This window comes from Ammospiza nelsoni, chromosome 19, assembly GCF_027579445.1.
Source record: "Ammospiza nelsoni isolate bAmmNel1 chromosome 19, bAmmNel1.pri, whole genome shotgun sequence".
Taxonomy (NCBI): Eukaryota; Metazoa; Chordata; class Aves; order Passeriformes; family Passerellidae; genus Ammospiza; species Ammospiza nelsoni.
In genome coordinates this window covers 11,806,376-11,830,388 of record NC_080651.1, presented here as the reverse complement: position 1 = coordinate 11,830,388, position 24,013 = coordinate 11,806,376, and the positions used below count along the sequence as shown (strand labels likewise).

Sequence of the window (24,013 nt, the reverse complement as noted above, 5' to 3'; positions counted from 1 at the left end):
TGCCCTTGTGGGATGCCTGAGCTGTGTCTGTGCTCACTGCTGTAGTTTTGGGAAGGACTGGGTGTGGGGCTGAGCTCTGTGTAGCTGCAGCAGGGCTTCCTCCACCCATGCAGCAGCAGCAGCAGCAGCAGCAGCAGCAGCAGCAGGGCTCTCCCCACCCCTGCAGCAGCACCAGGGCTCTCCCCTCCCCGCTCCTGGCCTCAGGGTGAGCAGCTCCAGTGGCTCCCAGGGCGAGTCCGAGCTGGCATGGCTGGCACAGCTCCCGCTGGGCTCTGCCGGGGCTGCCCCAGCCTCTGCTTTTCCTCCAGGAGCCCCGAAAGCTCACGGCGGGCTGTGTTTGTGTGTAAAGGAGCCCAGGAAAGGGCTGCAGAGCCCTGAGCGCCAGCCTGGGGCGGGGCAGGGCCGGTGCCCGGGGCAGGAGGTGCCCCTGAGCTCCAGCCAGCCGGACAGGTCTGTTCTCGTGGCCCAAGCAGAGCCACCCGGCATTAATCAGCCATCCAGGCTTAATCGGCCACCCTGGATTAATCAGCCACCCGGGAGGACAGGCTACGTTGGGTTTGAAATTCTTTGGTGCTTACAATAACTCAGGTGAGTCTCTTTGCTCCTGTCAGCTGTAATTTCGCATTTGACAGGCAGTGTCCTGTGACAAGAGCCAAACCCCAACACACCCAGGCCTGGGATGTGCCACCAGGCCCCTCCACCCCAGGTGACAATTTCCCCAGCGCAGTGAGCTCCAGGGGCAGTTTGGCCACTCCTGTGTGCTCGGGGCTCAGTGCCAAGGACAGACGATGCTGCCCCATTGACCCCTCCCGTGGGACAGCCCGGGCCGTGCCAGCTCTGTGACCCCGTGTGCCCCTGTGCCCAGTGCCCAGGTGCGCTGTGCCCAGCCCGGCCTCCTCTCGAGGTGTCTGTGGTGCTCTGCTCTCCCCTCCCAGGGCTCCAGACCGGGGTCCCGCAGGGATTACAGAGCACAGGGCAGAGGAGGCGCCGTGGGTTCCTCCCTGCTCCCTTCCCCCGGCAGGCAGGAGGATGTGGCAGCTCAGGGCTGGCCTAAAGAGGCTTACAGGGACTATTTACCCTGCCAGGGGCTATTCTGGGCTCTCTGGGCTAATGCCACGCTCAGGGCAGCGCTGGGGAGACGCCACGTGAGGGTCCCTGCTCCTGGCACCCCTTTCCCCTCTGCAGGGAACAGAGCCTGGCTGATTTCTTGTTTCCTGGGGGTTTTTCAGATGGCAAAGAGTGTCACAAAGGGAGGTCTCGGGGATGGGTCAGAGGGACCTTTGGAATGCACTGCCCTATCCAGTGTGAGGCTCATTGCCATCCTTGCACTGCAGGGAAATCCCAAGGTTGCTCCCAGTGCTGTCCCAGGCTATCCAGGTTGGCTTCACTGACCCTGTGTCCCCCCAGACAAGCTCAGAGGGTTGTGGAGCTCCAGCCTGAGCTAAATAAAGGCATCGCAAGGCAATGGACAGGCTGAGACTGGAACTGGGTCACTGGGATGAGAGCACTGCTGGCCCTTGGGGACCAGCTCCATCCCTTTGTGTCCCCAGCCAGGGCACAGCGGGCTCAGTGTGTGCCAGGGGCACGGGGAGCTCAGTGGGGAGCACAGGGACACACACCTGAGGTCTCCTGGGACACCCAGGGGACACCAGGCATGGCAGAGTGGCCAAGGGTGGCAAATGGTGCCAAGGATGCCCACCCAGAGCGAAGCCCTGCCTCGAACAGAACCCAGCTCATTCCCCATGCTGGAAAGCTGCAGTGCAGAGTCTTTAACTAAACGAATCCTGAGTGATTTCCACATTGCTGAATGACATTTTAATAGTGGAAAAATAACGCTCCAAATTATCTACTTCATCTCTTCCTATTGTCTTTTACTGGCTGGGAACGAGTGCTGCAGCAAAAGCAGCCCTGGCCCTTCTGGGAGGGGTTTGTGGTGCCTCCAGCCCAGGGCAGGGAGTGGGGGGGGCCGGGAGGGGCTGTGCCCCTGTGCCACAGGGGTCTGGCAGGTGGCACAAGGCAGTGTCTGCCTCCTGCTGTCCCCCCGGGGAGCTGGCACCTGTCCCTGTGCCACCAAGATGTTTCTGGCATTTTCTGCCGTGTGCCTTTTCTGACCCGAATTCAGGCACTGCCACTTGGAGCCTCCACGTGGATGGAGCCATGCAGTGCTACCACAGGTGCCCAGGAGCAGAGCCTGGGCACAGCAATGCGGCCCTGGCACCCAGCACGTCCCTGAGGGGCAGCTCAAGCTGGGGGACAGTGTCTGCTGTCCCCAGCCTGCACAGCAATGGACACACAGAAGCCTCACACCAACTTTTATTGTCACTGAAACACAAATCTCCACGAGCTCCCTGCCCAGAGGGGAGCAGCCCCAGCCCTCACAGGAGAGTCCCTTGGCCAAGGCCAGCCCAGCCCTGCAGCCTCAGTGCCCTGCAGCCAGGCCAGCCCAGAGCTGTGCCATTCCCAGGGGTTTCCATCCAGGGCAAGGATTCCATCCTCTGGACTGAAGGCACACAAACCAGGAGCTGAGCTGTCCTTGTGCCACTCACCAGGCAGCCCCTGGGACGCTGCCCTCAGTGGGTCAGGGCTCCTTCCATTCTCTGCTCTTGGCTGGTGCTGCTTCCCTGCCCAGCAGGAACGGGCTCCAGGACAGCTCTGGGTAAGGATTTGCTCAAGCATTCTGAGAGAAATGTGCTTGTCAGGTGCAGGAACCCACCCAGCTCTGCCCGTGGTTCCCCATGTGCTGCTGAGGGCACAGAACTCCTGAGAGGCAGGGCTGGGACTGAGCTGCCCAGGACAGCAATGTGGGGACAGCAGTGCCAGGGCAGGACAGCCACGAGGGCTGCAGAGGATGCAGGGAGGGCTGCAGAGGATGCACGAGGGCTGCAGAGGGATGCAGGGAGGGCTGCAAAGGAGTGCCAGGGGCAGGACAGCCACGAGGGCTGCAGAGGATGCACGAGGGCTGCAGAGGGATGCAGGGAGGCACAGCCCGCTGCCACCTCGGCTCCTTTCCCCCCCCCCACAAGGAAAGTGCTCCCCTGGCTCCGTTTGGCACAAATGCTGGCTCAGGACATGCCTATGGAGGGTTTGGTAAGAACCTTTGGCAACAGGGCTCCAGGCCCCAGCTCTGCTTCTGGCTGTCAAAATTTACAGCAGGCATGGGGAGAAACACTGTCCTTCCAAAAACACCCCGAGGGAAGCCTTTGTCAGACAGAGCTCAGCAAACACCACTGCCACAAGGCAAGTTTCATTTTCACTTTGGGATGTGGGACTGGCAGCACCCCTGGCACTGAGTGAAGGGCCTAAAACCCACACGGGCTGTTTGTGCCACAGGCTGTGGCAGTGACAGGCAAGGACAGTAAATATTCAGTAATTGAGGAGAGCCAAAGGAAACACAATGGGAAACATACTGGAAACAACAGACCAAAGTATTAAAGTCTGCAGCTGTCACCATAAAGAAACAGCTTTGCTGTAATGTCAGAGAATCACAGAATGGTGTGGGTTGGGAGGGACCTTAAAGCTCATCCCATTCCTCCCCCTGCCATGGCAGGGACACCTTCCCCTATCCCAGGTTATTCCATTCCTTGGACACTTCCAGGGATCCAGGGGCAGCAGGAGGCTCTGGGCACTCCGTGCCAGGGCCTCACCTCCCTCCCAGGGAAGAATTCCTTCCCAATATATCATGGAGAAGGGAACTTTGGGCAGTGTCTTTTGGGCAGCTGTGCTCTGAGACCTGGGGCAGTCCATTTTCTATAGAACTGGAATAAAATCATGCCAGTCAGTGTATCCTATAAAACCAGAAAAGGTCAGAGACAAGACTTTGAGGTGACCGGTCCTTGCTTGCTGACAAAGCAGACACCTGCCCTGCAATCCCAACGCTCTGCAGTTTTATTTTTGGCAGATTATAATTAAAATGGCTTTAATGGCTTTAAAAAGAAGCCACGAAGCTGCGTGTTTGGTTGAAGCAGAGAGGTGTGCTCTGGGTGAGGGGACAGTGGCCTTGGCCCTGCTCCTGCCACCTGCCCACCAACACTTCTGGGTGGCCTTGGATCCCTGGAGTGCTCTCATTTCTCACCAGCAGGTAAGAAAGTTCTGGTTGCTAACCAGTCCAGTCCCAGAGGCAGAATAAAAACTCCTTGTTAAAACCTAGAAAAGCTTGTTTCTAACAAAATCAAATCCAAACACAGTTCCTGGGTCGATGCCTTTCTCTCAGGTTCCATCACCCACGCAACGTAACTTCCCCTACAGAGCAAATGAACTCCTCCTCCACTGCACACCTTCCAGTCTTCTCAGGAGCCTTGACAAGCCATTCCTCCATTTCTTTCTTTGACATTTTCCCTGTGCACATCCTTCCTGCCCTTCCCTTCCCTTCCGTCGCACCCTGTTCCTCTCCGCTATTTTCGGAAGGCAAAGACATCCCGTGTCCTCAGGCCCTTCTTGCCTTCACTTCCTGCTGCAGGAGAAGACTCTTCCACCAGCCCCCCGTAGGGGCAGCTCTCGGACTCTGGGTGGTGCCCAGAGCACTCCACGGCGGGGATGAAGCCACTGTCCCACATGCCTGTCCCACACAGCTTGCAGAGGTCGTGCAGGCTGCAGGGGATGCGCGGCAGCAGGTGGAACTGGTACAGCAGACTCCTGGCCTGGAGGGACAGACAGGGAAAAGTCACCCCTCATCCCTCACCAGGGACCAGCACCAAAGGTCACCCTCATCCCTCAGCAGGGACCAACACCAAAATCACCCCTCACCAGGGACCAACACCAAAAGTCACCCTCATCCCTCAGCAGGGACCAACACGCAGGGCTGGGGTGGCCTCCCATCCCATCTCATCCCATCCCACCCCATCCTCCTGTTTGGCTGCCTGGCCTTCAGCAAAGGTGTGTCCTGCCAAACACCTGGGGGTTACCCGGGGCCCTGAGGACAGTGGCAGGTCACAGGGGCTGGCACACACACACCACAGCTCACCCCATGGCCCCAGTCACTGCCAGCTGGTCATTTACCTTCCTGAGTACGAGCTCCCCGTTCATGTGCATGGCCAGGTTGCTGAAATGCAGCAGCATCTGGTCAGTGGGCAGCTGCTGCTCAATGACGTCGTCCCCGTAAATCACCACGATGGCCACGCAGATGAAGAGGTGGAAATAGTCTGTCTGCAACGGGAGCAAACACAGGGGCTGCTGTACAGCAGGTGGAGGCAGAGCTCTGGCTTCACCTCCCACCCTCCACAGGCAGCTCCTTGGTGAGAGATTTTGCTCCCTTCAGTTCTGCCCAGTACTGACAATGCGAGTTACTGGGGACTTCTGAGCCACAGCTGAGCCAAAGCCTCTTTCCTTCACAGCACAGCAGCAAGCTCTGCACCAGTGTTTGCACCCCACCGGAGATTTTTGGGAAAACATTTCCCAGCTGTGTAAGAGAAGCCTGAACTTCAGAGGCGGGTGTTCAGCATTTCCTGAAACACCTCCCCGTGAAGCCCAGACATCCCCAAGGAGGAGAGGCAAGCAGGGCTCCATCCTCCTGCCACACAGAAAAACCTCTGCCATAATCCCAGACCCGACTTGTTTTGGCTGCTTTGCTGTGAAGAGCCTTTGTGGACAGCCCCAGAGCCGGGGCTGAGCACTGAGCCAGGATGTGCCTCACCTGGTAGTGAGCCCAGCAGGCCTCCCACATGCGCAGCGCCTCGGCCTCGGGGAACTCCCTCTTGAAGCAGAGCAGGATCCAGCGGTGGCAGAAGAGCATCTGCAGCCCGTCCTCCCCCAGGGCACACAGGTGCTGGTGGAAGCGCGGGTGCATCAGCCGCAGCAGCTCGCGCAGGTACAGCTGCAAGGGACAGCAAGGGACATTGGGGCTGAGGCATCCTCAGCACCCCAGGAGCTGCAGAGCTGCAGAGCTGGACAGCCCTTCTCTCTCAGCTGCCATTCCACCAGAAGGAGGGATGTAACCGCCTCTGGAGCGAGTCAGCATCAATTCTACCCACCAGGTATTTCCATAGAATCACAGAAAATCCTGACCCACAAGGATCACCAAAGTCCCTGCACACGGGAACCCCAAGGATCACCCCAAGGGTGCAGTGGCTCTGGAGTGTGATTTGGCATGCTGGACCCCCTAGCCCAGGACCTGGGGAGAGGAGAAGCCATGCCAGGGCTGAAGGGAGCCCAGCACTCAGCCTCACCAGCTGCTTCTCCATGTCCTCGTCCCGGGGGGAGCTGATGAAGATCGTGTTCTGCATCAATCCAACAAAGCACCAGAAGGTATCAGACTCGTCCAGGACCTCTGCCAGGAGTGGGGCAACCAGGTCAGACATGCCCTGGGAGTAGCCAATGGCTGGGTTAAACACTGCATAGTTCAGCAAGATCCTCCTGGAGCAGAGACACAAACGCAGAGGGGACAGGTGAGGGCAGGTGACAGCATCATCTCAGGGACACAGGGCCTCATGTGAGGTGCTGTAACACAGACAGGGAAACCCAACTGCAAACCCCATGTGGCATAGACTTCAGGAAAAGGTTTGGCATTCACAGACAGCAAAATATGAACAGAAAATAAATGAGAATTTTAAAAGATAGGAGGACAGAAATGAATGGTCCATGGCAAAGGAGAGATGATGCCCAACACATCCATAAAACTCCAAGCCATGCTGTTGGATGAAAACCAGCTCTTTTGGGGTCACACCTTTACAAGTCACACTGTCATGGAGCAGACTCTGGTGTGCTTGTCCTCTCCCCACCAGGAGAACCATAGACACAAGCCCACAGCCCTACCTCAGCACCTTTGCTGTGCCTGTGTGTGCAGGGAAGCTCAGGGATGGCAGCAGGGTTACAGGGCAGAGAAGGGAGCTGCAGCAGCAGTGGGAGCACTGGGGAAGGCCCTGCTGTTCCACCCCGTGGCTGCAGAGACACGGTGGGTGCTGTGCAGCACTCCCAGGCAGCCTGGGCTGGGAACAGGGAGCAGGACACGGTTGTTAGGAGACTGGAATCAGCCACTCCACCTCATGGTCTCCACGTTCGGGTTGCCCTCCCCTCGGAAGAACTGGTTGCTGCGGTCGGTCCTCACGACGTCCTTGTCCACCGTGAACTGCACCTGGCGCCAGAAATCCTTCTGCTCATCTGGACTCATGGACAGCCTGGGAACAACACAGCAACAGCACAGGGCAGCCACGACAGGAATGTGATTGCCACAGTGAACAAAAAGCCTCATTTCAGTCTTAGTTTGCAGAGAAAAACTATTCCTGTACCGAGTTTCCTCAGCACCTGAATAACAGACCAGCAGGTCTGCCCAGAACAGTGGATTGTCTGTCCCAGGGGATTACTGGAAGGAGCCTCCTGGGTTATAAACAGGGTGACATGATGTGTTCGCTGCAATAAACACTTCAGAAGCATCAGACTCTGTTCTCCACTGCCCCTTGGAACTCAGCACACCAGAACTCAGCACTCTGGTTTGATTGTCTCCTGATTATCAACAGTACTGTGCCCCTCCAGTTTCAGTGTACCCACCTCATTTAACAACACACAATTCTTGCATTACCAACCTTCTGGAACTACATAACCCTTCTCATCCCCTTTTTTAATGCATGTTTTATTCATAAATAAATATAAGATCCCAATTTCACTATCAGTGTTCTAACCCAAGCCTTGACTGTGAGGTGTTTCCCTGTGTGGTTCTGACAGGGCTGCTCCCAAAACCCAGGTAAGGAAATGTCTGAGCTCTGTGGCGTTGGCTCCAGAGCCTCAGCAGTGCCCAGCACCTCCTTCCCCATCCCTCCCACTCTTCTACTCCAGCCTCTCCTCATGCAAAGGATGCAGAGACTGAGGTGTCACTGTGAGCCCAGCCCAAGGAAGATGAGCAGGGGAGGATGGTGATGGTCTGTTACCTTTTCTCCTGGATCTCAAAGTATTCTTTCCTCTTCTGCAGCCTCAGTGCCTCTCTCTCCTCAGAGGTGGACTCGTAGCTGTAGTAGTGCAGCAGGAAGGGCCACACCTCCCCACGGATGGAAAAATCAATTCCACCAAAGAAAATGGCCTGGAAGAAGGAGCAAAAGTTATGGCTGGTACAGTTACAGCATTCCCAGAAACAGCAACAGGCAACTGCCCGCTGCTGTGCTTTGGTGCCTCTGCAGCTCTTTCCTGACAAGTGACGCCTTGATTCAAGCTCCTGCAATTTGCACATGTTTAGAGGGAAAGTGCTGGCCCTCTATTCCCAGACCAGACACAAATCAGGCTCATTTCAATGTCAATAACCACCCCCGGAGAGGCTCTATGATTAACGTGTCGTTCTCATGTCACGGCTTAATCCCAAATCCTGGAGACTGCACTGCACTGCAAACTTCTGTCTCAGAGCCTGGGCCTGTGTTCCCCTCAGCCCTGTTATTTCATACAGCAATCTCAGTTCATGCAACCTCAGTTGATGCAATCTCAGCTATTCCAACCATCTCAGCTCTTTGAGCAATCTCCAGTGCTCTCTGTGCCTTGGTCACACATGCTGCAAACACAGCAGGCACTGGGCACTTTGGTTTATTGATTCCAACTGGCAGCAGAGGTGGGACAGCTCCTCTGTCAGAGAAATGCTCCCCCACCACAGAATCACAGAATTGTTAGGGCTGGAGGGACTCTGGAGATATCCAGTGCAAAGGCAGGGTCACCTAGAGCAGGTGATGCAGGAACATGCCCAGGTGGGAATCCAGTCCCACAGCCAAGGCTTTACTCAGGTCTCCATCCTCCCAAAAGCCCAGCTCTTGTCCCTGGCAGGATCACAAACTCCTACAGCTCCCCTGGGGACCCACACTCAGCACAGGAGAGAGCACAGAGAGCCCCTCACCTTCCTGAGCCTGTACTCACCTTCCTGAGCCTGTACTCACCTTCCTGAGCCTGCACTCACCCTCCTGAGCCTGCACTCACCTTCCTGAGCCTGCACTCACCCTCCTGAGCCTGCACTCACCTTCCTGAGCCTGCACTCACCCTCCTGAGCCTGCACTCACCTTCCTGAGCCTGCACTCACCCTCCTGAGCCTGCACTCACCTTCCTGAGCACAGGAGAGAGCACAGAGAGCCCCTCACCCTCCTGAGCCTGCACTCACCTTCCTGAGCCTGCACTCACCCTCCTGAGCCTGCACTCACCCTCCTGAGCCTGCACTCACCTTCCTGAGCACAGGAGAGAGCACAGAGAGCCCCTCACCCTCCTGAGCCTGCACTCAGCCTCCTGAGCCTGCACTCCTCCTCCTGAGCCTGCACTCACCTTCCTGAGCCTGCACTCACCCTCCTGAGCCTGCACTCACCTTCCTGAGCCTGCACTCACCCTCCTGAGCCTGCACTCACCTTCCTGAGCCTGTACTCCTCCTCCACCTGGCCGGCCTCGTTGAGGTGCTGCAGCCAGGCTGCCACGTCCAGGCGCTGCTGGCAGTTCTCCTCGGGGTGTGTCTCTGAGGAGGGCAGCTTGGGCCGGCGGATGGAGAACTGCATGCAGGTTTTCTCATCTGCGAGCTGCTGAGGGGGAGAGCAAAGCACAGCTGCACAGGAGCCAGCGAGAGCAGCACAGTGTGAAACCCAGAGCAGCGAAACCTCTGTGTGGTTCAGGGAGGATTAAGCACTGAGGAGCTGCACTTGGGAAGGTTCTGTTGGCTTTTTTGTTGGTTTTTATTTTTTTTAAATTCCAACCATTACAATAACAAGAGTGATTAGAATAATTAAAATCCACTGCGAAACAGCTTCATCTTAAAGAAAAAATAGTTTCCATTCCTCCTTCAATCTTATCCCTGACCTGAAACTGAATTAATGCTGCTTACAGCAAAACTTGCCCCTGCCAGGAATGCCTGCAATAAATTACATATGATTGGCCATATACAAAGGGATTGCTGTTAGGAGAGCGGGGAGCTGCGCTGCCAGGCTCTCTGAGGGCACTCAGGATCCCAGTGCAAGGCTGCAGCTGACATTTAATTTAAAAATCAAAGGTTGCTCAATGCAAAAAGTGAGCCCATGCGACCGTAATAAGAAAAGCAGCGGGGGGCTCTGTGGGAAGGATGGAAATTTAAAAATCACTGTTTCTAATAAGCACATACAATATCTTAAACAGATAATTAAAGAGCTCTTATCACATTTGTATGTAGATTGAACAAAATATGGCAAGATGCCTTGTCAAAACATTCTCCAAACGGAATGTTATGCGTCACAAGATGGATGAAAGGCTCTGACACCATTTCCAACCTATCTCTGCAGATTTCCAGGCACCTTCTGTGCCTAAAGGACACTGCTGACCTGTCATGTCCATCAAAATCACTAAGCAAATCTTCTGGATGATGTTCCCCCATATTCCACAGGTAGAACAGGAGTGGATGGAGACAGACAGCTCCAAGAGACACCTTGAGCCCAGTTTGCACTTCCACCCTAAGCACCCAGCACCTGGCAGCTTCCTGCCTGACCTGCTGCCATGAACCCAAAGCCTCATTTTCCAACACACCAACCCACGTGTGAAACCCCTGGCTCGGGTACCTGCTCCTTGAGCTGGGTCTCTGTGCAGTACTTCCACTGCTGGAACACCTCGCACAGTTTATCCAGGCCCCCGTGGTGAAAATGGAAGATCTTGTACTGGCTCTCCCTGCTCGCCACCACCAGCTGCCCACAGGTGCACGCCTCATCACTGTGGGAACAATGGAGAGCAACCTGCAGGGGCCACCAGCACCACGAGGGAGCAGCAGGACATGGGGAGGGACAGAGCAACACCAAGCTGCCCTTTCAAACAGGGCACAGAGGCAGCTTCATTTCCCTGGGACTCACTGATCCTCATGGGTCACCTCAGCTGAGACATTTCATGATTGTATGGCATGGTCATAGTGACAATTTTCTCCGCTTGTGCCTCGTAGCAGCACTATTTTTACCCTTCCTTCACATGAAGGAATTAAAATTTGTCTTCCCTGGAGAAAAAAACCACAGGAAGTCTGCCCCAGAAACATTAAGGCAGTACACAAAGTCAGCTCCTAGGGATGTGCAGACATGCTCACACACAGCTCCGTCCAAAGAAACAGGGAGTGAGAGCAAAAAAAGGGAGTAAAAATGTTTTTGCAATTATTTGAAATAAATTTTGCAATAATTTGAAAGATAACTGAAGAGGCTGAGAGCAGCAAGACTCCAGAGGAGCCTGGTGAGGGGCAGGCAAAAGAAAAGGTACCACAGATAAAGATGTTTTTCATATCCCCAGGTTATTTGAAGCATTTATGGTATGACAGCTAAGAGCAACCTTTACTTTACTAAAAATAAAATCCTTTCGACTGTGTAACTGTAATTCAGAGGCTCTCCTTGGGAAGGCTGACACTCACTTTCCTGGAGACAATTGTTCTGGAAAGGCTTCCAGGTAGGATTGCAGAAATCACCTCTGCCCAGAGCCCCAGCATGGAGCATGCACAGCTCACACACAATTCACAGAGCTCACACACAGCTCACACACAATTCACACACAATTCACACAGCTCACATACAGCTCACACACAATTCACATGATTCACACAGCTCACACACAATTCAGAGAGCTCACATACAGCTCACACACAATTCACACACAGCTCACACACAATTCACAGAGCTCACACACAGCTCACACAGCTCACAAACAGCTCACACAGAATTCACACACAGCTCACACACAATTCACAGAGCTCACACACAGCTCACACACAATTCACACACAGCTCACACACAATTCACATGATTCACACAGCTCACACAGCTCACAAACAGCTCACACAAGGATCCAGTACCTGAAGAAAAGGCGAAGGGATCTCATTTGTCCCAGGTCTACTCTGAAGACACCACACACCTGCTCGAGGGCAAATACCTTCTGCTGCTCATCCCATCTGGTGCTCTTCGTTTGCCCATTGCTCTCCTGGAACTGGGCACTGGTGTCCAGGCTGGAGGCAGAGCTGGTGGAGCAGGTCATGCGATTGTCACACGTGTCCCTGTGGGCAGAGCGTGGGGACAAAAACCCCATCAGCCACGGGAGGCTGTGGGTATGTGCACCAATCACAGATGCTCCATGTTAAAAACCTTTAGTCAGAGGTCTGAAACTGGCATTCATTCACCAACTAAATTATTTTTATTTCAATTAATCCCTACCATTCCAAAAAGCATCCTGGTTTTCTCCTTTTCCTAAAGTCTTGCATGCAGAACTGGGGAGAGCCAAACCACTCCTCAAAACACCAACTTTTGAGAAGGTAAAATGAAGAAGCTCAAGCAATGCCCTCAGTGTCCAGCTCAGCCACTGCACACCAGGATGGGGACAGGAGGAATGAGCACACTCCAACAGCAGCATGGACCTGAGATCTCATATGGGAAATTCCCTCTTTGACCATTAAGATCCAAAGATGTTTTTCCTGAATTTGAGTTTCTCATTACACCTCCTGGATTCATGGCTATAAACTCCAGACAAATGCCAAGCCTGGATTCATGTCTATAAACTCCAGACAAATGGCTTCCACCTGCAATCTTGAACCTTGGCAGAGTTAGGATTGGGAAATCACACCTGAGCTCTTCAATCCACCATAAAGTAGAGAGAGTGAACCCAACCCTTTCCCAATCCACCCCAGCTCTCCAGCTTTAAATGCAAACTGAGCTCAGACTCAAAAAGCCCCCATGTCCCCACCAGCCCCCATCCCAAACGAAAACTATCAGTGCTTTGGGAATGAAGTGAATGTGAAACTGTGACCCCTTGGCTCGTAAAAAGGCCAATGCACGTGAACAATCTCGGCGCGGGCTCTGAATGGGCTCTGCTGTGAAATTGGGGTTTGCCAGACAAGGCCCGGAGCAGGTACAAAGCAGCCCCCTGCAAGGCCACTTTATGTGGTGTTTTCTAATCCTCTTATCCAACAATGTGGGCACTGAAGGCTGGAAATCACACACTCAGCATGCACTTCACATCCGTGTGCCTCCCGCGCCTGGCTCGGGGCCTCTTCCCCAGGAGCAGCGTCCTGGGCAGCACATTCTGGGACTCTGGGACTCTGGGACAGGGCTCTGGACAGCCCAGCCAGCTGGGGCCATTTTCATGCCAGCCCTGCTCCAGGGTGGGACTCAGCTCCCCCAGCCCCTTCCTGCCCCTGTGGCACTGGATGAAACCAAGGCTGGTTGGCTCCAGCTAAAGGAGCAGCTTCGAGGCTCTCTGGGACGTTCTGCTGCTCCGGTTTTTGTAAAGAAAGCAGCAAAGCAGAACTCACAATGAGGCCATTTGGAGGATGAGGACTCAGAAGGGATGTGGCAATAGGGATCCCACCACACATCCAAACCCACTCCAGGTTAGACACCAGGATGCCATCGACCAAGGCACACCATCCCCTGCCTTGGGGATTTTTCCATGAAGATTGTACTGGCCTTTATAAAAAACCAAGCATTACTTTCAGATAAGGTGGCAAAATGTAACACTCTCTGAAACATGGAGTATCTAACATTAACACAGATGTAACAAGAGTGCTGGTACAAGACACTTGGGCCGGACTGCCTGCTAGGAGCAGCTGGTATTTATGGAGCAACACTTCATAACAGCCACAGCTGGTTACACAGGATTTTCCTGGAAGAGATGACTCAAACCAACTCAAAGATTAAGCAGAGGCAACCCGTTTTCTAAAACTCTTGCAAAGAGAAGCTGGTCCATATGGCAAAGGAATGGGTTGGAGGATGGGCTGGTATGAGGATCATGCAGGTCCTGGTCACAGAAGTCCAAATGCCAGTTCTTCAACAACATCATCTGAAATGACCAGCAGAGATGTCCAGAGAGGTGCCAAGAAATGAGTGACCAGTAGAGTTCTTGGCTTTGATGCTGGACATTCCATGGCTCCTCAGTGCAGCACAGCGTGTCCAGCTGCAGTTCCCTGTGCTCCAAACCCCAAACCTGCCCCAGATGCCGCAGCACCAGCTGAGACCTGCGGGCAGGAGAGGCCGGGCACAGCCCTGGCACCGGGGGAACCTCCGGAAATGCTTCTCCAAGACAAATGTTTGCAGTTCCCATCCGGCAGCGGCGACAAGCTCGCACATGCATCCCCAGCACGGCAGCCTCCCGTGTCAGGGCTGCAGCCTTGCAGGGAGCACGGGGCTGAGCAGAGAGGGGAAATTCCGGCGTTCTCACTGATGCAGAGGGCGAAATCTGAAAGAGACACCTGTGCCCTCCCTGCCCTTCACAGGGGTCAATGGACACAAACACTCTCACAGGACAGAGCGGAGACAGAAGTGCCTCGCGCTGGTGCTCACTGAGTCACCGGGGAAATTCGGAAAAAAACCCACACTGTGTCTAAAATGACTTTTTCCTGCACATATTGATTGAAAAAGAATTGAAAACACTCTAATCTCTGGACTACTTTTAAATAAAATTTTAATATTGAGATCATTCTGTAGTGATAACAAGCAGTATGATCTCTGCTAATTTTGTGGGGTTTGGGGAGTCCTCTCACCAGGCACTCAAGACAGACAAATGCAGGGGAAGAGTTTATTGTTTGTTAGACTATTCTATCTGTTGGAGGAATTTACCCCAGAGCACCCCATAAAAGCAGGAGCTGAAGCACTGCAATGCAAATAGCTGGAGGAACATTCCAGAGAGACTTTGGGTTGTGGGATCCAGGAAAAACAGAGCACCAGCTAGTACACAGCACTGGTCAGCAAAACAACAAGTGCAGTGGGCCACGGGAATAAAAGGGACAGGGAAAAAATTAAGGAGGATTAGAAAACCTGGGTCAGGAAACTCCAGCCATGTTCATGTGTTCAGTTCAAGGAGGTCAAGGAGGGGCTGGAGCGTGTCCAGGGAAAGGAACAGAGCTGGGAAAGGGGCAGGAGCACCAGGAATGGCTGAGGGAGCTGGGAAAGGGGCTCAGCCTGGAGAAAAAGAAGCTCAGGGGGGATCTTCTCTCTCCCTGACAGAAAAGTGGAGCCAGCCAGGGGTCGGGCTCTGCTCCTGGGGAAAAAGGGATAGGACAGAAGGAAACAGCCTCAAGTTGTGCCAAAAGAGGGCCAGGTTGGTAATGGGGGAAAATTCTCCATGGAAAGGGCTGTCAGACATTGGCACAGCTGCCCAGGGCACTGCTGGAGTCCCCAGCCCTGGAGGGATTTAGCAGCCCCATGGATGGCACCTGGGGACATGGTCAGTGGTGGCCCTGGCAGTGCTGGGGGAATGGTAGGACTCAGTGATGTCTGAGGGCTTTTCCAACCCAGGCAATTCTGTGATTCTGTGATTCCACTTCAGCCTTTTGCCCTCAGCCAAGTCCCACCACTCTTGTCCTAAAACACATCCCATTCCTGCTGGGGAGCAACAACAGGGGCTGATGCATTTTCTCCACTCTACAATCAACTACAGCAGCCAACCATATCCACATTCCTGGAGCCTCTGCAGCCCCAAGGAGCCACCACCCCCCTCCCACCCCTCGGGACCTCTCGCACGCCCGGCTGAGGAGCTCAGGTGAGACTCAACCTGCAGCACTGGGACCCAGCTCACTGTTCCAAAGCCCTGGAACACACCCACGGCGCAGAGAGAGCTGAACCCAATTATTATTTCTGTTCCAGAGACCTGCCCTGATTACCTGGGAAGCCAATTTCAGCAACAAAGACCTAATAACTCACTTTACGATGTGATGTGACAAATATAATTACGAGGGAGAAAGGGGCTGAAGGCTGCAGCCATGATGTGGCAGTTACCCAAGCTGTCAGCGTGCACCACCTGATTCCCAGCGAGCCTCCTGCCAGAGCCAAGCCCTGCTGCTGGAGCTGCCTCTCCATCAGTCACTAATAACAGCTCCCACAGCCCCAGCATTCCTGCACGCCGGCTTGGGACCATCATTTACAGACAATGAGTATCATCATAATGTATGACCATCCATGTAATGGGAATTACATGCCCCTTTTCCTCCCCAGGGGTTAGCATTTCTCTGTTTCTCCACTATTCCCCACAGGCACTGACCTTCTGGGTTCCTCTTCTTCCCAGCAAGGTGAAACAGCTCCTGGCAGCATCGGCTGCTAAGACAGACAGCTAGCTTCAAACAAATAATCTGCCAATAAAAGTTCAAAGCTATCCTGAAATGCCTAAAAATTTAGAGCAGTGGCTGTACAGAGTAAGGTAATACTGAGTATCTGGAACCCAAATCCATTGTTCTGATAAAAAAGTGTCCTTGACAATATACATATATTATAGACTGGAACGTGCTGAATTCAGTGACACAAAAGACATGCAAAGGAAACCAGATCGGTAATTTAGGATTAAAAAGGAGATGTTGAAATGTGTCTGCTTGCTCTGCAGAGCAGGGCTGGAAGGACACTGACAGGACAGCACCAGCTTCCCACAGTGTGGCACCCAGAGCAGGGAATGCTGCTGTCACACTCACCAGCACAGATGAGTAACCACGTTAAGAACTGTGTTAAAGCCACCCTTTGCTGAAAACATTTGGAACTTGAAGTTTCTGTGCCTCAGAGAACCCAAATCGATTTCCACTGACCACAGTGACCAGGGAACAAGGTGTTCGATAGCCTGGATTTAGAAAGCCAGGATTTCTAAAATGAAATGTCAAAGCATCCTCATGTGGAAGCATTTCTATACATCTGCAAACACGTGGGAAACAAATCCAACAATTCCTCCTATTTGTTGGGGAAACCTGGGAAAAACTACTCAGGCTGTTACAGTACAAAGTACACGGATGTCAACATGGACTTTCCAAGAGCTTGTTCCACAGGCTTTCCATTGATCTGTTTGCTTTCAAAACATAAATTTCCCCACGTCGAACGGCACTAAATGCTATTTAGTAGCTAATTAACTTTCTGCGCCGAAAACCTCCTGTAATTGCACTTCTTTCACCTTTTTGAGCCCGTGTCCCCCGGGGAGCCCGAGCTGTCCTACGGCATTTGTTCTGCTCATTTCTATCTCCCAGGCACAAGTTCCTCCCTGACACCGGGCTGCCAATCACGGCGCCAGAGGTCACTGGAGACCAAATTAGGAGCACTCTGCCTCCGACAAACTTGCTTGGCTTAGCTCGCTGCAAAGGGAAAATAAACAGTCACGAAAAATAATTGTGTCCTTTCAAGCAGGGCACCGGCAAGCAGATCCAAGCGCTCGTCCAAGTCAGCGCATTGCTGTTAGTCACTCCTCGCATTCCTGCTATTAACAAGAGCCCAGGAACAGGCTGTTTACATCCACAGGCGCTGGAGTCCTCCCTCCCCTCGGACGGAGCACAGGGTCCCTGGCCAGAGCGTGCTCAGGGACTCCTCAGGCCCCTCTGACCTTGGGCTGAGCCAGCAAGTTCAGCGTCAGGGACGGGGCTGGCGATTCACAGCAGCTCTGCCAGCGCCAGCCTGACAAACAAGCGCTGCACCACGGCGAGGGACTCGGCGAACCCGATTATGCAGCTCTGCCTTCTGACGGGCGTAATTGGTTTGTCCTTGAGAAATAAAGATCAAACCGATTTGTTCTGCTTTACGGGGCCGCTGCGATCCGTGCTCCCAGCGCCCTGCCCGCCCTAACAGAGCTTCCCGGCACCTGGCACAGGTAGAACATGGATCTCCATCCCAGACACCGGTGACAGCAGCAGCCAGGGCACCCACCGTCCTGCCCCATGCCCGAGAGGGGTGAAAGCCTCCCCACACTGGGGCTTTGTTGCTCCTCATTCATCCCTCCAAGCCCTGGAGGCTGGAGGGGAAGCTGAGTGATTCCAGCCAGCAAGGGGGCATTAGGAAAACAGACCCTCCAAAGGGTCCCCCCAGTGCTGGAGTTAAAGCAAAAGGAAAACAAAACAAACCCAGAGTCCTTGAGTTCATTATTTTGAATGTAAATGGAAAAGGCAAAAAAACAAGCAGAAGTTTGTAGTGGGAGTAATGGGTGTTCTAATCTCTTTTCCCCAAAGCCTGGAATGTGATACACATCTAGCTCCAGCTACGAGACGAACAATCTGCCTTCACAGCTGACACTTCCACACAGGTGTAGCTGCTCAGGTAAACCCAAGTGAGGTTTTTCTGGTTTCCTCTGTGACTTCTTGTTGCAGGGAGAGAGAAGGCACAGAATGAGTGGTTTGATGCTTAGGAATAAAACACACACGGCTCCGAGCAGCCAAACACAACAAATCACTCAGAGCGAGCGGACACTGCTCAAGGATGCAAATGTTACCTTCACTTCAAGGGAGGAAAATGTTCCAGAAGCTCAGTGGTGGATTTTTGCAATCCGTACGGAGAAGGGGCACCTCATGCCTGGGCTTACACTCATTAATAAATCAATCGAAATGCAACACTTTAAAAAAAGAAATTCCTTAGATGGAAAAAGTGATTTCTCAGCAAAGCCCGAAAAAGAATGTTTGCTTTTCAGCCCATTCCAGTCTGGAGAAGGAGACCTTTCTTCCCCATGTTTATTTTATTTTTAAAATCAATGCATTATTTTGCTTTTTTTCCTTTTCAGTTCAATCCATGCAAAAATAAAATTCTCCCCTAATTATGCTAATTATAATCAAGCCTTCAAACCGCAGCTCCCTTGAAAGACCTGCCGATTACCTTTGTTCTTATATTCCTGGCTCTGAGCAGCGAACGGGGAATTTCAGGGGGACATTTTAGTGGCAAAGTTAACCAACTGCCCGGACCCTGCTGCTGCCCCAGCGTGAGCTGAGCCGGCACCACCCAGGGAGGATTTCACTGTTTCCACAAGACAATGCGGATTTCCCAAGGGAAGGGCTTGCTTCAAGTAGCAGAAAAGGGAGAGGAAAGAGGAGCGCTGCCTAAAAGCATGTTCCAGAGTTATTGTAAATGCCTAATGCCGGGATAATTGCGAGGCCCGAGCCAAGGAGACAGAGGCCGTGCAGATTTATTTGCATATACTGTGGCGCTTTGGAGGGGACATGCTCTTTATTTTGATTCACTTAACGCAATTCTTCCCTCACAAAGCTGTGGATACCTGCCAGTGCCATTTATCTCTGCTCTCCATTCAGATTTCTGGGCGTTGCGATTGTATAAATAAATAACAGAAGAAATGCAAGAATATCCAGGGAAAAGGTGAAAGCAGCCCTGGGGAGAAGGACCGGGGGGTGCTGGTCATTCCCTGGCGGTGTGTGCTGGAACCAGAACCCTCCTGAGCCTGGGCTGAGCCCAGCATGGGCAGCAGGACAGGGATTGTCCCCTGTGCCCCTCAGGTGAGACCCCACCTGCAGAGCTGGAGCTGCTGCAGAGCCCAGGGGAGGCTCCAGGATGGTGCCAGGGATGGAGCAGCTCTGCTGGGAGGAGAGGCTGGCACAGCTGGCATTGCTCACCTGGGCTCCAGGATGGTGCCAGGGATGGAGCAGCTCTGCTGGGAGGAGAGGCTGGCACAGCTGGCATTGTCCACCTGGGCAGGAGAGGCTTTGGGGTGAGCTCAGTGTGACCTTGCAGGGCCCGAAGGGGCTGACAAGAAATGTGGAAAGTCAGTTTCCAAGGGACGGAGTGCCAGGACAGAGGGGATTGGTTTCAAACTGAGAGTAGATTTAGATCTAGATATGAGGAAGGAATCCTTCCCTGGCAGGGTGGGCAGGCCCTGGCACAGGGCGCCCAGAGCAGCTGTGGCTGCCCCTGGATCCCTGGCAGTGCCCAAGGGCTGGCTGGACAGGGCTGGGAGGACCTGGGACAGTGGAGGTGTCCCTGCCATGGCAGGGTGGCACTGGATGGGGTTTAACGTCCCTGCCATGGCAGGAGTGGCACTGGATGGCACTGGATGGGGTTTTATGTCCCTTTTTACGCAAACCTTGGCACGGCTCCGGGCTCTCCCGCCTGGGCCGCGCTGAGGGCAGTGGGGGGGGCAGCACCGGGGGTCCCGGGGGCACCGCTGGGCACAGCGCGCCCCCTGGCGGCCCCGCCGCGCCACCGAACGGCCCCGGGCCCGGATCGGGACACGGCCACGGGCACCGTCACGGTCACGGTCAGGGACAACGGCCACGGGACAACGGCTATTGTCACTGTCACAGGCCACGGCCACGGGCCACGGGCCACAGTCACGGTGACTATCATGGGTACGGCCACAGCCACGGTCACTGTCACGGGCACAGTCAAGGGCACAGTCAGGGGCCATGGGCCACAGGCACCATCACGGGCCAGGGTCACAATCACGGGCATGGACACGGGCATCGACCACGTCCACAGTCACAGGCACCGGCGGTGGGCATGGGTCATGGCCACGGTTATGGTCACGGCCACGGCCATGATCATGGGCATCAACCAGGTTCATGGGCACAGGCATCAACTACGGCCATGGTCACAGGCACAGGCCGCGGTCATGGCCGCGGGCACTGGGTCACGGGCACCGGTCACGGCCACAGCCATGGTCACAGGCACAGGCCATGGCAGCGACCCACAGTCACGAAAAAGCCACGACAGCCACATTCCACAGAAAGCCCCACGGGCCTGCCCACGGGGTTCAGGCCTTCCCCAGCATCCTGAGCAGACCTGAAGCATGGCCGGTGCCCCAGAGCCCCGGGGGCAGAGGGGACCCTCCATGTCCCCTCCTGGCTCCTGCTGCCTGCCCTGGGGTCTCCCTCATGGGGACCACCCCTGTCACTCCCTCCTCGACATCCCAAATAAAGGGACCCCTCAGCTGCAATTCCCGATCCCAAGTTAGCTGTCACTGTTTTCTTCCAATGAAATCTGGCAGCAACCCAACAGAGGGAAGAAACAAACCTGCTATAATTAATGTTCTTGCTGTTCAAATATTTATATAAAGCAAGATAGAGCCGTATGCCTCTGCAATCTCTTGGATCTGTCCAACCTTCTCAGCTTTGCAGCCAGGAATAATTTTAATTGATTATACAGTGCTGCTGGTGGCTCAGGCCAGCTCCCCTTCCCAGTGCCCAGCTCCACACAGACCACCCCTCCCTTAGGAAAGCTTACACTGACCCCACAATACAAACAGGAGAGATCAAGGACTATCCCTCTGATGGAAGAAGGATTTGTGGATGTTTTTTCCCAGGCACGGGTTTGGGTACAAATGGAACTAGGAGCTTCGCTGTCTTACATCATAAGTGGCACCAGTTCAGGCAAGTCCTGGGGAATTGAAGCCTGGACCAGGTACCCACCTCGCTCCTCCCCAGGGCTGAATTAATTCAAAACTGAGATGCTGCAAGAAGTTACAGGAGATTTTGAAGTCTGTGACCAATTCCCCTGGTTCCAATATAATCACTTCTGTTACAACAGCGATGAATTCCCAATCTCTTGATGACTCCAGAGCTCCTGCCAGTTGACTCTAATTTCAGCTCATTTCCCTTATAATTTTGCCTCCTGTTTTTGCTGCAGAGGTCGGAACGGCTCTCAGCCCTTCAGGTGAGCTGCCAAAACAAGATGATGCAACGGCTGCGCTGCTCCCACCGGCTCCTGGAGCATCTCATTTACTGATGAGCTCCTGGGAAGCGGCTTAACAACAGGATGTGCAACACATCCGTAAAAATTGCATCAGCTGCGACGCCAGAGGAGTTTTTCCCTGTGCTTGAGCTTCGTCTGGGCTGTCTGTGATCGATCTGCCACACGAATTCATGTCTGCTGAAGAACATGAGAACTCACCATCACCCAGCTCCATTATGCCAGTGTTTCGTTATTTTTATTACTGCCTGCTAAAACGATCGATGTCCATGAAAGACGCTTCCTTCCTGCATTGATTCCACCTTGACCACGTCGCTTCTGCCCGTCCTGTGCAGCCTGAGCTGTGGGAGCACTGCTGGCCTCTGTCCCAGCACCTGTGGGGCTGCTCGTGGAGCCCCAGCCTCGGGCCAGATGTTGCCCCAAGCTCCACTCATACAATTCCAACACCGAGGTTCCTCAGTCCAAATTGTGACTGTACTGGCCAACATCCCAAAGTGAAGTGAGTGAAGGAACCAATGCCAGTGTGTGCATCTCCTCTTCAGCACTGCTTGTGAGCTATCAGTAACAGCAATTGAGGAGTGAAAAGCCTCCTGAGCACCCATGAAAGCTCCTGCTATCCAGGGATCACTCTGGCACAGCACAAACCCCACCCCAAACCAAACCCCACTCACAGAGCACTAAGTGCTTCCAGAACCGACTGTATAGATCTGATGTCACGGTCAGTTCAATAACTCCAGCAGCATCAGTGGATGGACATTACAGAAGTGTCAGATGCTGTTTGCTTGCCTGGATGTAACAAAAGCCTTTTAGTTTCAATTTACTGCTGGGGAAAATGGGAGCAGAGGAATTTCCCAAGGCAGCAGCGAGCCAGAGCTGGGCACAGAGAGCAGCTGCCCTGAACTGTGTCCTTCAGGCCACAAGGCAAACATTTCCTGACAGCCAACAAACAGTGGGGACAGGGGAGGGAAGGGACAGAATGGAATGATTTTATCTCCAGAATCCCTCCTTCTCCACAGAAATTCACACCCTGACAAAGCCGCCATCAGTGCAGGCATTCCCCACACCAGCTGCCTCCTGCAGGAACCACGTGCAGGGAGCACTGAGGGTTAAGAAGGACACAAACCCCAGGACAGTAAGGCCACCTTTCCCTGAGGGATGAGGGCACCCTGCAGGAGGTGCCAGGCTGGTCCAAAGAGAGAAGCAGGAGTGTGCATGCTGCTGCTGGGACACTCCCACTGCTCCCAGCCCAGGAATTGTGTAAATGGGAGGAGGATGCATCAATCGCCGCGTGGGACCCCTGGCAGCCTGTCAAACTGAGAGGCAAAGAGGGGAAAAAACAATGGACATGTTTTTATTTCCTTATGTTCCACCAGGCGAGTTGGTGACTTGCAACTGCCTCACTCGTTGTGCAATCCTGGGCTCCCCAGCCCACCTCCCTCCCTCCTCCTGCACACCCTGCAGAGTTTGTGGCTCCCTCACGCCCAGGCGGCCAGGCCACCTCCCTGGGGACACTCCAAGAGGCAGATGGGACTCGTGACTCCTGGTCACACACGAGTTCTGTCAAGCAGCTCGCTGAGTTCCTACTCTCATCTGATCCAAGTGTACCTGTGCATCCCAACTCTTCCACAGTGACCCCTTCCTCCATTTCTGAGGATATCCAACCACACAGGAAGCTGGCTGGACTGAAATGCAACACGTTCCTCCAGCTTCTGCAACAAGCACAGGGAAGAGCAGAGCTGTCTTTGCAGCAGCTCCCAGAGCAGAGGGAAACAACCAGAAACAGAAACTCCTGGCAGAGAGGAGGTGGTGACTGGGAGGTGGGGAGGGAAGAGAGCTCAAACAATCTGCCAGCAGCACAAACTTTGTTCCCACTCCAATTCTGGCTCAGAGGGGAAGCAGCCAGCAGAAAAACCCAAACCAAAACAAACCCTTAAGAAACAAGGAAGCTGTTCCCATGTTTGTAGTGACTTCTGAAACAGCATCTCCCGTCCTCCAAAACGCTGAGATGAAAGCAGGAAATATGAGATGCTTTTTGACCAGACTTTTGCCAAGGATTCAATGCAAAATCTCCCACTCAACAGCTTGTAAGATCCTGCAGATTCCATGGAAGGCGGCTCAATGGGGAAGAACAAATTGGCACCAAAAATGCACACACTGGACAAAACCCTTTCAAGTCAAAAGTCCCAAAGAACAAAAGCTCTGTTTTATTAATCTGCTGCCAATTGTGAGTGTCACGTGCACTGTGTGAGGCTTCAGACTGGCAGCACAGGGGTTAAAAAGGAAGGGAAAAAGCAGAAGCAAGCAGGCTGTGTGTGCAGAGCCGGCTCTGCCTGGCTGGAGCTGTCTGGGCTCCAGGAGCAGTGAGGAAGGGCCGGCAGAGGGCAGGGAAATGCCGCAGGAATTCACAGACAAGGCTCAGAAGATGCAATAAACCATATTTCCTTCCTTTCCTGACACTATTTGCAGCTCAGAGCAGAAGTGTTGCAGCACAGTTAAACCACAGCACTCCTGACTCACTGGACGCTGCCTGGGACCCTCCTGCACCAGCTCCTTGTGGGAGAATCCAAGCCCACAGCATTCCTGGGACAGCATGGGAGCAGTCCAAGCCCACAGCATTCCTGGGACAGCACGCCAGGACTGGGGTTTCCCCATGATGAGCTCAGCCTCCTGCTTTTCAGCAGCCAGGGTGTTATTCCAAATGTGTCCATCACTCTTCCCACTTCCCA

At 53.8% G+C, this 24,013-nt stretch overlaps 1 protein-coding gene across 2 annotated transcripts in view; it reads right to left on the bottom strand.

The window, feature by feature from the left end:
• Positions 1 to 3,816: 3,816 nt before the first annotated feature.
• The window catches only part of TBC1D16 (TBC1 domain family member 16), a 29,310-nt gene continuing 9,113 nt past the window's right edge, over positions 3,817 to 24,013 (bottom strand). For both annotated transcript variants that reach the window (XM_059486047.1, XM_059486046.1), the window contains 9 exons: positions 11,729 to 11,926; positions 10,467 to 10,614; positions 9,297 to 9,464; positions 7,857 to 8,005; positions 6,975 to 7,109; positions 6,162 to 6,348; positions 5,630 to 5,809; positions 4,996 to 5,142; positions 3,817 to 4,637 (listed from right to left, as the gene is read on the bottom strand). In XM_059486047.1, the coding sequence (XP_059342030.1) occupies positions 4,392 to 4,637; positions 4,996 to 5,142; positions 5,630 to 5,809; positions 6,162 to 6,348; positions 6,975 to 7,109; positions 7,857 to 8,005; positions 9,297 to 9,464; positions 10,467 to 10,614; positions 11,729 to 11,926 (1,558 nt within the window). In that variant the 3' untranslated portion in view covers positions 3,817 to 4,391. The remainder of the gene's footprint in view (positions 4,638 to 4,995; positions 5,143 to 5,629; positions 5,810 to 6,161; positions 6,349 to 6,974; positions 7,110 to 7,856; positions 8,006 to 9,296; positions 9,465 to 10,466; positions 10,615 to 11,728; positions 11,927 to 24,013) is intronic.